This window comes from Oncorhynchus gorbuscha, linkage group LG10 (assembly GCF_021184085.1).
Source record: "Oncorhynchus gorbuscha isolate QuinsamMale2020 ecotype Even-year linkage group LG10, OgorEven_v1.0, whole genome shotgun sequence".
Taxonomy (NCBI): Eukaryota; Metazoa; Chordata; class Actinopteri; order Salmoniformes; family Salmonidae; genus Oncorhynchus; species Oncorhynchus gorbuscha.
Window position 1 is genome coordinate 10338782 of NC_060182.1, and position 13083 is coordinate 10351864.

At 48.8% G+C, this 13083-nt stretch overlaps 1 protein-coding gene across 1 annotated transcript in view; it reads left to right on the forward strand.

Annotated features, from left to right (window-relative positions):
- The window catches only part of LOC124045532 (kelch domain-containing protein 8B-like), a 175373-nt gene that overhangs the window by 75313 nt on the left and 86977 nt on the right, over nucleotides 1–13083 (forward strand). The window contains exon 2 of the mRNA XM_046364879.1: nucleotides 4749–4913. Coding sequence (XP_046220835.1) covers nucleotides 4749–4913 — 165 coding nt within the window. The remainder of the gene's footprint in view (nucleotides 1–4748; nucleotides 4914–13083) is intronic.

Sequence of the window (13083 nt, forward strand, 5' to 3'; positions counted from 1 at the left end):
TCTACCAACTACCTCATCTACCTCATCTACCAACTACCTCATCTACCTCATCTATCAACTACCTCATCTACCTCATCTATCAACTACCTCATCTTTCATCTACCTCATCCTCATACTGTTATTTATTTATCTTGCTCCTTTGCACCTCAGTATCTTTACTTGCACATCAAATCAAATCAAATGTATTTATATAGCCCTTCGTCCATCAGCTGATATCTCAAAGTGCTGTACAGAAACCCAGCCTAAAGCCCAAACAGCAAGCAATGCAGGTGTAGAAGCACGGTGGCTAAGAAAAACTCCCTAGAAAGGCCAAAACCTAGGCAGAAACCTAGAGAGGAAACAGGCTATGTGGGGTGGCCAGACCTCTTCTGGCTGTGCCGTGTGGAGATTATAACAGAACATGGCCAAGATGTTCAAATGTTCATAAATGACCAGCATGGTCATATAATAATAAGGCAGAACAGTTGAAACTGGAGCAGCAGCACGGCCAGGTGCACTGGGGACAGCAAGGAGTCATCATGTCAGGTAGTCCTGAGGCATGGTCCTAGGGCTCAGTTCCTCCGAGAGAGAGAAAGAAAGAGAGAAAGAGAGAATTAAAGAGAGCACACTTAAATTCACCCAGGACACCAAATAGGACAGGAGAAGTACTCCAGATATAACAAACTGACCCCAGCCTCCCGACACATAAACTACTGCAGCATAAATACTGGAGGCTGAGACAGAGGGGTCAGGAGACACTGTAGCCCCATCCGAGGACACCCCCGGACAGGGCCAAACAGGAAGGATATAACCCCACCCACTTTTCCAAAGCACAGACCCCACACCACTAGAGGGATATCTTCAACCACCAACTTACCATCCTGAGACAAGGCCGAGTATAGCCCACAAAGATCTCCGCCACGGCACAACCCAAGGGGGTGCGCCAACCCAGTCAGGAAGATCACATTAGTGACTCAACCCACTCAAGTGACGCACTCCTCCCAGGGACGGCATGAGAGAGCCCCAGTAAGCCAGTGACTCAGCCCCTGTAATAGGGTTAGAGGCAGCGAATCCCAGTGGAGAAAGGGGAACCGGCCAGGCAGAGACCGCAAGGGCGGTTCGTTGCTCCAGAGCCTTTCCGTTCACCTTCACACTCCTGGGCCAGACGAAACTCAATCATATGACCCACTGAAGAGATGAGTCTTCAGTAAAGACTTAAAGGCGGCAGGGCAGCCTAGTGGTTAGAGCATTGGTCTAGTAGAGCGTTGGTCTAGTAACCGGAAGGTTGCAAGTTCAAACCCCCGAGCTGACAAGGTACAAATCTGTCGTTCTGCCCCTGAATAGGCAGTTAACCCACTGTTCCTAGGCCGTCATTGAAAATAAGAATTGGTTCTTAACTGACTTGACTAGTTAAATAAAGGTAAAATAAAATAAAAAAGGTTGAGACAGAGTCTGCGTCTCTCACATTGGTAGGCAGACCGTTCCATAAAAATGGAGCTCTATAGGAGAAAGCCCTGCCTCCAGCTGTTTGCTTAGAAATTCTAGGGACAATTAGGAGGCTGCGTCTTGTGACCGTAGCGTACGTGTAGGTATGTACGGCAGGGCCAAATCAAAGAGATAGGTAGGTATTCATCTTCTGCACATCTACCATTCCAGTGTTTATATTGTAATTGTAATTATTTCGCCACTATGTCCTATTAATGGCCTTACCTCCGTTATCCTACCTCATTTGTACACACTGTATATAGACTTTTTCTATTGTATTATTGGCTGTATGTTTGTTTATTCCATGTGTAACTCTGTGTTGTTGTTTGTGTCGCACTGCTTTGCTTTATCTTGGCCAGGTCACAGTTGTAAATGAGAACTTGTTCTCAACAAGGCTTCTCCACGTCTCTCTCTCTTCTAGTTTGCTTTGCCACTCTATCTTCCGTCAGTCGCCCCTCTCTGTCTGCTCACACTCGTTTGTCTTTGGTGTGTGTGTTGGCTCGGAGTCATGTTCTGAGCAATAAGTAGGAACAGGTGCTCTGTCAGCAGCTGTGCAGCAGGCTACAGGGACACGGGGGGGGGGATACTTGTACAGCAGGCTACAGGGACATGAGGGGGGTACTTGTACAGCTGGCTACAGGGACACGGGGGGGGGGGGGGGGGGGGATACTTGTACAGCAGGCTACAGGGACACGGGGGGGGGGATACTTGTACAGCTGGCTACAGGGACACGGGGGGGGGGGATACTTGTACAGCTGGCTACAGGGACACGGGGGGGATACTTGTACAGCAGGCTACAGGGACACGGGGGGGATACTTGTACAGCAGGCTACAGGGACACGGGGGATACTTGTACAGCTGGCTACAGGGACACGGGGGGGGGTACTTGTACAGCTGCTACATGATGGGGGGTGATACTTGTACAGCTGCTACATGATGGGAGGGGGGATACTTGTACAGCTGCTACATGATGGGGGGGATACTTGTACAGCTGCTACATGATGGGGGGGATACTTGTACAGCTGCTACATGATGGGGGATACTTGTACAGCTGCTACATGATGGGGGATACTTGTACAGCTGCTACATGATGGGGGATACTTGTACAGCTGCTACATGATGGGGGGGATACTTGTACAGCTGCTACATGATGGGGGGATACTTGTACAGCTGCTACATGATGGGGGGATACTTGTACAGCTGCTACATGATGGGGGGATACTTGTACAGCTGCTACATGATGGGGGATACTTGTACAGCTGCTACATGATGGGGGGATACTTGTACAGCTGCTACATGATGGGGGGGATACTTGTACAGCTGCTACATGATGGGGGGGGGGACTCGGAGCTGTTTTTGCATTCAGAGCTTCAGTTCTCTGTCTGAAAGTGTTACAGTTCATCTTCCTGCTACTCTGGATTAGTGCGATGCTGTAGTCACAACTCTGAGTGCTTTAATCGTCCTCTCCTCTTTTCCCTTGACCTTTCTAACTTCTCCCTCACTCTACCTACTCTGCCTTTCCAGAAATCCACCAAGCCACGCATATATTCATAAATATACCCACACATCCATCAGTCCACCCAGCCACGCATATATTCATAAATATACCCACACATCCATCAATCCACCCAGCCACACATATATTCATAAATATACCCACACATCCACCCAGCCATTTAACCAATAAGGTCCGAGGGGGTGTGGTGTCTAGTTAAATCAATTTTAAAAAATACAAGTCAGTTCAGAACCAATTCTTATTTTCAATGACGGCCTAGGAACAGTGGGTTAACTACCCGTTCAGGGGCAGAACGACAGATTTGTACCTTGTCAGCTCGGGGATTTGAACTTGCAACCTTCCGGTTACTAGTCCAACGCTCTAACCACTAGGCAATAGGCACATGACCAATATACCACGGTTAAGGGCTGTTCTTAAGCACGATGCAACGCGGAGTGCCTGGACAGCCCTCAGTGGTGGTATCTTGGCCATATACCACAAACCACCGAGGCGCCTTATTGCTATTATAAACTGGTTACCAACGTAATTAGAGCAATAAAAATACATGTTTTGTCATTCCTGTGGCATATGGTCTGATATGCCTCGGCTTTCAACCAATCAGCATTCAGGGCTTGAACCATCCAGTTTACAATCATAAATATACCCACCCTTCCATCCATCCATCTATTTCCAGATATTCTGCAGTGAGTATCAACATGTGTTTCTCTCCTCGGTATCTGACAGGAAGTGCAGTGGCATTAAGGCCGACATGTGGTTGTCTCTCTCCTCGGTATCTGGCAGGAAGTGCAGTGGCATTAAGGCCGACATGTGGTTGTCTCTCTCCTCGGTATCTGGCAGGAAGTGCAGTGGCATTAAGGCCGACATGTGCTTGTCTCTCCTCGGTATCTGACAGGAAGTGCAGTGGCATTAAGGCCGACATGTGGTTGTCTCTCTCCTCGGTATCTGGCAGGAAGTGCAGTGGCATTAAGGCCGACATGTGGTTGTCTCTCTCCTCGGTATCTGGCAGGAAGTGCAGTGGCATTAAGGCCGACATGTGGTTGTCTCTCTCCTCTGTATCTGACAGGAAGTGCAGTGGCATTAAGGCCAACGTGGTTGTCTCTCTCCTCTGTATCTGGCAGGAAGTGCAGTGGCATTAAGGCCGACATGTGGTTGTCTCTCTCCTCGGTATCTGACAGGAAGTGCAGTGGCATTAAGGCCGACATGTGGTTGTCTCTCTCCTCGGTATCTGACAGGAAGTGCAGTGGCATTAAGGCCAATGTGGTTGTCTCTCTCCTCGGTATCTGACAGGAAGTGCAGTGGCATTAAGGCCAACGTGGTTGTCTCTCTCCTCGGTATCTGACAGGAAGTGCAGTGGCATTAAGGCCGACATGTGGTTGTCTCCTCGGTATCTGACAGGAAGTGCAGTGGCATTAAGGCCAACGTGGTTGTCTCTCTCCTCGGTATCTGACAGGAAGTGCAGTGGCATTAAGACCGACATGTGGTTGTCTCTCTCCTCGGTATCTGGCAGGAAGTGCAGTGGCATTAAGGCCGACATGTGGTTGTCTCTCTCCTCGGTATCTGACAGGAAGTGCAGTGGCATTAAGGCCGACATGTGGTTGTCTCTCTCCTTGGTATCTGGCATTAAGGCTGAAATGTGGTTGATTCATTTTATTCTATCAACACTATGGATAGTGGAATTGGGAGCTGATGAAATTACGCCCACTCTTGTTCAATCTGAGACATTTCTGACTCTCTCTCTCTCCCTTCTCCCCTCTCTCTTCTCTGTCAGATGGGAAGGTGTATGCGCTGGGAGGGATGGCAGCTGACACTACGCCCCAGGCGCTAGTAAGGGTCTACGAGCCGGAGAAGGACCAATGGCAAGCCTTGACCTCCATGCCCACACCTCGCCACGGAGCCACCTCCTTCCTGAGAGGCAACAAGATTTACGTGCTGGGTAGGTCACGCCCCCATCCCCCCACACCCCCATCCCTGTCCCTACTGTCCAATGTCCCCACTGTGTGTCACTCAGGTCATATCTGACCTATGGCCACACACTCCACATGTACACTCTATCGTACCGCACACACATTCAAATATGGTTGCACGTACAGCACATGAACACACACACACACACTCTCTCTCTAGCTAATAGGTCTGGGGAGGGGCCCATCTCTCTCTCTCTAGCTAATAGGTCTGGGGAGGGCCCATCTCTCTCTTGCTAATAGGTCTGGGAGGGCCCATCTCTCTTGCTAATAGGTCTGGGAGGGCCCATCTCTCTCTCATGGACTACACAACAGTCTGTGTATTCACTCACTCACTCACTCAGAAAGAGAAAGAGAAAGAGAGAGAGAGCGAGAGCGAGAGAGAGAGAGAGAGAGAGAGAGAGAGAGAGAGAGAGAGAGAGAGAGAGAGAGAGAGAGAGAGAGAGAGAGAGAGAGAGAGAGAGAGAGAAGCGAGAGAAGCGAGAGAGAGAGAGAGAGAGCGAGAGAGAGAGAGAGAGAGAGAGAGAGAGCGAGAGAGAGAGAGAGAGAGAGAGAGAGAGAGAGAGAGAGAGAGAGAGAGAGAGAGAGAGAGAGAGAGAGAGAGAGAGAGAGAGAGAGAGAGAGAGAGAGGCGGGCGGGCGGGCGGGCGGGCGGGCGGGCGGGCGGGCGGGCGGGCGGGCGGGCAGGCAGGCAGGCAGGCAGGCAGGCAGGCAGGCAGGCATGTCCTTCACTTCAGTACATCTGTTCTCTGAGTACCCAATCAAACATGATCAATCTGATTATTAATATGAAAACAGATGAAAACAGATGAAATTCATAGGCAATCATTCACATTCATTCACTGGTACCTGCACTGCAGCTGTGGCCTACAGCCTTCACTGAATAGGAGTGTAGACATATACCTAAATATATGACTGTGTAGGAGAAAACATATTTCAAAAGTTGTGTTCTTATGAATATTCATGAGTGAAGTCCATCGCCAGCAGGACACTATAACCTCGTACTTTATCTCCGCGGCTGGTACATCTATCTGGCGTTTCTGTATTACTGGCTACCTGCTGGTCTCCAGTCACATAGATAAATGTCTTGCTAGCTAGCAGGCTTATGCTGCAGAATCACATTACAGTGATTAACTGAGGGATGAGGGTCATTATTTTATTAATGTTGTTTGTTACGCAACTGGAGGTACAGTAGTCTATCAGGGTCAAACTAAATGCTACTGCTTCCAAAACACAATCTAAATCTGTCTGGAGAAGTGTTCTGAGCACCATACCGGACTTCTTCCCATCAATATCAATTTCTCCCTTCTGGACGTGGGGACAGGATCGTCTGTTCACAACGTGTACAGAAGTAACAGCTTGATGCACTTGTTCCTATTTTCAGTGCAATTGAGAAACTCTATGATTGAATGTAAAACAATCACTTTACTGTCCAGGCAGGATAATATCACTGCTCAAGCTTTACTATGCCAGATACTTGACGTGAATAGAACTGTCATAAAATGTAAATGGTTTTTTAGAATGATATTGCTTGCGAATGGGATTGTATTTCAGCCTGTCAGACTGTTTGTTCCTCACACAGCCAAGTGCATAAGCAACAGGAATAAGCACCCCTGAAAAATCTGAATAAAAAATATATATTAATAAGAAATGTATTTTTGTTTTGAACAAAATGTTTTTCACATGGGCCTTTACTAGTGTTGGGAGACTGATATAGACTTCTGTAGCTCAGGCAACAACATCAAAATTCAGCATCTCTGCTTTGGCAAGAAAATGTTGTTGTATAATTAAGAACAGAATCTTGCAGGATTCAATAGTTGGAATTGTAAGAGTTGTTGCCCTGTTATTTTCTCTGTGATGTCATTCTAATGGAATCCAGAAAGAACAAAACCCTGTTCCTTTCTCTGTGATGTCATTCTAATGGAATCCAGAAAGAACAAAACCCTGTTCCTTTCTCTGTGATGTCATTCTAATGGAATCCAGAAAGAACAAAACCCTGTCCCTTTCTCTGTGATGTCATTCTAATGGAATCCAGAAAGAACAAAACCCTGTTCCTTTCAATTCAATTCAATTCAATTCAAGGGCTTTATTGGCATGGGAAACATGTGTTAACATTGCCAAAGCAAGTGAGGTAGACAACATACAAAGTGAATATATAAGGTGAAAAACAACAAAAATTAACAGTAAACATTACACATACAGAAGTTTCAAAACAGTAAAGACATTACAAATGTCATATTATATATATATATATATATATATATATATATATATATATATATATATATATATACAATGTACAAATAGTTAAAGGACACAAGATAAAATAAATAAGCATAAATATGGGTTGTATTTACAATGGTGTTTGTTCTTCACTGGTTGCCCTTTTCTCGTGGCAACAGGTCACAAATCTTGCTGCTGTGATGGCACACTGTGGAATTTCACCCAGTAGATATGGGAGTTTTTTCAAAATTGGATTTGTTTTCGAATTCTTTGTGGATCTGTGTGATCTAGGGGAAATATGTATCTCTAATATGGTCATACATTGGGCAGGAAGTTAGGAAGTGCAGCTCAGTTTCCACCTCATTTTGTGGGCAGTGAGCACATAGCCTGTCTTCTCTTGAGAGCCATGTCTGCCTACGGCGGCCTTTCTCAATAGCAAGGCTATGCTCACTGAGTCTGTACCTTTCTCTGTCATGTCATTCTAATGGATTCCAGAAAGAACAAAACCCTGTCTCTTTCTCTGTGATGTCATTCTAATGGAATCCAGAAAGAGCAAAACCCTGTCCCTTTCTCTGTGATGTCATTCTAATGGAATCCAGAAAGAACAAAACCCTGTCTCTTTCTCTGTGTCATGCAGGTGAAAGAGGACCCAAAAGCGACTTAACAGAAACAGAGTTTATTTAAGTCCAAAACGGAATAACAGAAATCCTCTAGACTTGTAGAGGGGAAACAACTGGAGAAGCGGCCACAGACTGCAGGTCGCTTCGGGTAGGCGCAGGCCGTAGTCGACAGAGACACCTGCTCACACGCAGCATCTGATGAAGGCAAAAAACACGACAGGACAGGGCGATACACAATCACGGCAAAAACACGACAGGACAGGGCGAAACGCAATCACAGCATGGTGAATACAATACAAGGAACCGACGGGACAGGAACGGATCACAAAGGAATAAATAGGGACTCAATCAGGGGAAAGGATCGGGAACAGGTGTGGGAAGACTAAATGATGATTAGGGGAATAGGAACAGCTGGGAGCAGGAACGGAACGATAGAGAGAAGAGAGAGCGAGAGAGTGAGAGAGGGAGGGGGAGAGAGAGGGATAGAAGGAGGGAAAGAACCAAATAAGACCAGCAGAGGGAAACGAATAGCATGGGGAGCACAGGGACAAGACATGATAATAAATGACAAACATGACAGTACCCCCACTCACCGAGCGCCTCCTGGCGCACTCGAGGAGGAATCCTGGCGGCAACGGAGGAAATCATCGATGAGTGAACGGTCCAGCACGTCCCGAGACGGAACCCAACTCCTCTCCTCAGGACCGTAACCCTCCCAATCCACTAGGTATTGGTGACCCCGTCCCCGAGAACGCATGTCCATGATCTTATGTACCTTGTAAATAGGTGCGCTCTCGACAAGGACGGGAGGGGGAGGGAAGACGAACGGGGTGCGAAGAAAGGGCTTAACACAGGAGACATGGAAGACAGGATGGACGCGACGAAGATGTCGCGGAAGAAGCAGTCGCACAGCGACAGGATTGACGACCTGGGAGACACGGAACGGACCAATGAACCGCGGAGTCAACTTACGAGAAGCTGTCGTAAGAGGAAGGTTGCGAGTGGAAAGCCACACTCTCTGGCCGCAACAATACCTTGGACTCTTAATCCTGCGTTTATTGGCGGCTCTCACCGTCTGTGCCCTGTAACGGCAAAGTGCAGACCTCACCCTCCTCCAGGTGCGCTCACAACGTTGGACAAACGCTTGAGCGGAGGGAACGCTGGACTCGGCAAGCTGGGATGAGAACAGAGGAGGCTGGTAACCCAGACTACTCTGAAACGGAGATAACCCGGTAGCAGACGAAGGAAGCGAATTGTGAGCGTATTCTGCCCAGGGGAGCTGTTCTGCCCAAGACGCAGGGTTTCTGAAAGAAAGGCTGCGTAGTATGCGACCAATCGTCTGATTGGCCCTCTCTGCTTGACCGTTAGACTGGGGATGAAACCCGGAAGAGAGACTGACGGACGCACCAATCAAACGACAGAACTCCCTCCAAAACTGTGACGTGAATTGCGGGCCTCTGTCTGAAACGGCGTCTAACGGGAGGCCATGAATTCTGAATACATTCTCAATAATGATTTGTGCCGTCTCCTTAGCGGAAGGAAGTTTAGCGAGGGGAATGAAATGTGCCGCCTTAGAGAACCTATCGACAACCGTCAGAATCACAGTCTTCCCCGCAGACAAAGGCAGACCGGTAATGAAGTCTAAGGCAATGTGAGACCATGGTCGAGAAGGAATGGGAGCGGTCTGAGACGACCGGCAGGAGGAGAGTTACCCGACTTAGTCTGCGCGCAGTCCGAACAAGCAGCCACGAAACGGCGCGTGTCACGCTCCTGAGTCGGCCACCAAAAGCGCTGGCGAATAGACGCAAGAGTGCCTCGAACACCGGGATGACCAGCTAACTTGGCAGAGTGAGCCCACTGAAGAACAGCCAGACGAGTGGAAACAGGAACGAAAAGGAGGTTACTAGGACAAGCGCGCGGCGACGCAGTGTGCGTGAGTGCTTGCTTAACCTGTCTTTCAATTCCCCAGACTGTTAACCCGACAACACGCCCATAAGGAAGAATCCCCTCGGGATCAGTAGAAGCCACAGAAGAACTAAACAGACGGGATAAGGCATCAGGCTTGGTGTTCTTGCTACCCGGACGGTAAGAAATCACAAACTCGAAACGAGCGAAAAACAACGCCCAACGAGCTTGACGGGCATTAAGTCGTTTGGCAGAACGGATGTACTCAAGGTTCTTATGGTCTGTCCAAACGACAAAAGGAACGGTCGCCCCTCCAACCACTGTCGCCATTCGCCTAGGGCTAAGCGGATGGCGAGCAGTTCACGGTTACCCACATCATAGTTGCGCTCAGATGGCGACAGGCGATGAGAAAAATAAGCGCAAGGATGAACCTTATCGTCAGACTGGAAGCGCTGGGATAGGATGGCTCCCACGCCTACCTCTGAAGGTCAACCTCGACAATGAATTGTCTAGTGACGTCAGGAGTAACGAGGATAGGAGCGGACGTAAACGTTCTTTTAGAAGATCAAAAGCTCCCCTGGGCGGAACCGGACCACTTAAAACACGTCTTGACAGAAGTAAGAGCTGTGAGAGGGGCAGCAACTTGACCGAAATTACGAATGAAACGCCGATAGAAATTAGCGAAACCTAAAAAGCACTGCAACTCGACACGTGACCTTGAACGGGCCAATCACTGACAGCTTGGACCTTAGCGGAATCCATCTGAATGCCTTCAGCGGAAATAACGGAACCGAGAAAAGTAACGGAGGAGACATGAAAAGAGCACTTCTCAGCCTTTACGTAGAGACAATTCTCTAAAAGGCGCTGTAGAACACGTCGAACGTGCTGAACATGAATCTCGAGTGACGGAGAAAAAATCAGGATATCGTCAAGATAGACAAAAACAAAAATGTTCAGCATGTCTCTCAGAACATCATTAACTAATGCCTGAAAAACAGCTGGCGCATTGGCGAGACCGAACGGCAGAACCCGGTACTCAAAATGCCCTAACGGAGTGTTAAACGCCGTTTTCCACTCGTCCCCCTCTGATGCGCACGAGATGGTAAGCGTTACGAAGGTCCAACTTAGTAAAGCACCTGGCTCCCTGCAGAATCTCGAAGGCTGATGACATAAGGGGAAGCGGATAACGATTCTTAACCGTTATGTCATTCAGCCTCGATAATCCACGCAGGGGCGCAGAGTACCGTCCTTCTTTTTAACAAAAAGAACCCCGCCCCGGCCGGAGAAGAAGAAGGCACTATGGTACCGGCGTCAAGAGACACAGACAAATAATCCTCGAGAGCCTTACGTTCGGGAGCCGACAGAGAGTATAGTCTACCTCGAGGAGGAGTGGTCCCCGGAAGGAGATCAATACTACAATCATACGACCGGTGAGGAGGAAGGGAGTTGGCTCGGGACCGACTGAAGACCGTGCGCAGATCATGATATTCCTCCGGCACTCCTGTCAAATCGCCAGGTTCCTCCTGAGAAGTAGGGACAGAAGAAATGGGAGGGATGGCAGACATTAAACACTTCACATGACAAGAAACGTTCCAGGATAGGATAGAATTACTAGACCAATTAATAGAAGGATTATGACATACAAGCCAGGGATGACCCAAAACAACAGGTGTAAACGGTGAACGGAAAATCAAAAAAGAAATAGTCTCACTGTGGTTACCAGATACTGTGAGAGTTAAAGGTAGTGTCTCAAATTTGATACTGGGAAGATGACTACCATCTAAGGCAAACATGGGCGTAGGCCTGTCTAACGGTCTGAAAGGAATGTTATGTTTCCGAGCCCATGCTTCGTCCATGAAACAACCCTCAGCCCCAGAGTCAATCAAAGCACTGCATGTAGCACCCGAACCGGTCCAGCGTAGATGGACCGACATAGTAGTACAAGATCTAGATGAAGGGACCTGAGTAGTAGCGCTCACCAGTAGCCCTCCGCTACTGATGGGCTCTGGCCTCTTACTGGACATGAATTAACAAAATGTCCAGCAACTCCGCAATAGAGGCACAGGCGGTTGGTGATCCTCCGTTCCCCTCCTTCTTCGAGATGCGAATCCCTCCCAGCTGCATGGGCTCAGTCTCAAAGCCAGAGGAGGGAGATGGTTGCGATGCGGAGCAGGGAAACACCGTTGATGCGAGCTCTCTTCCACGAGCCCGGTGACGAAGATCTACCCGTCGTTCTATGCGGATGGCGAGAGCAATCAAAGAGTCCACATCTGAAGGAACCTCCCGGGAGAGAATCTCATCCTTAACCACTGCGTGGAGTCCCTCCAGAAAACGAGCGAGCAGCGCCGGCTCGTTCCACTCACTAGAGGCAGCAAGAGTGCGAAACTCAATGGAATAATCCGTTATGGACCGTTCACCTTGGCATAAGGAAGCCAGGGCCCTAGAAGCCTCCCCACCAAAAACTGAACGGTCAAAAACCCGAATCATCTCCTCTTTAAAGTTCTGAATTTGTTAGAGCAATCAGCCCTTGCCTCCCAGATAGCTGTGCCCCATTCTCGAGCCCGGCCAGTAAGGAGTGAAATGACGTAGCAACCCGAGCTCTCTCTCTAGAGTATGTGTGGGGTTGGAGAGAGAACACAATCTCACACTGCGTGAGAAAGGAGCGGCACTCAGTGGGCTGGCCGGAGTAGCAAGGAGGGTTATTAACCCTAGGTTCTGGAGGCTCGGCAGGCCAGGAAGTAACAGGTGGCACGAGACGTAGACTCTGGAACTGTCCAGAGAGGTCGGAAACCTGAGCGGCCAGGTTCTCCACGGCATGGCGAGCAGCGGACAATTCCTGCTCGTGTCTGCCGAGCATGGCTCCTTGGATCTCGACGGCAGTGTAACGAGCGTCTGAAGTCGCTGGGTCCATTCCTTGGTCGGTTCCTTCTGTCATGCAGGTGAAAGAGGACCCAAAAGCGACTTAACAGAAACAGAGTTTATTTAAGTCCAAAACGGAATAACAGAAATCCTCTAGACTTGTAGAGGGGAAACAACTGGAGAAGCGGCCACAGACTGCAGGTCGCTTCGGGTAGGCGCAGGCCGTAGTCGACAGAGACACCTGCTCACACGCAGCATCTGATGAAGGCAAAAACACGACAGGACAGGGCGATACACAATCAAATCAGGGGAAAGGATCGGGAACAGGTGTGGGAAGACTAAATGATGATTAGGGGAATAGGAACAGCTGGGAGCAGGAACGGAACGATAGAGAGAAGAGAGAGCGAGAGAGTGAGAGAGGGAGGGGGAGAGAGAGGGATAGAAGGAGGGAAAGAACCAAATAAGACCAGCAGAGGGAAACGAATAGCATGGGGAGCACAGGGACAAGACATGATAATAAATGACAAACATGACAC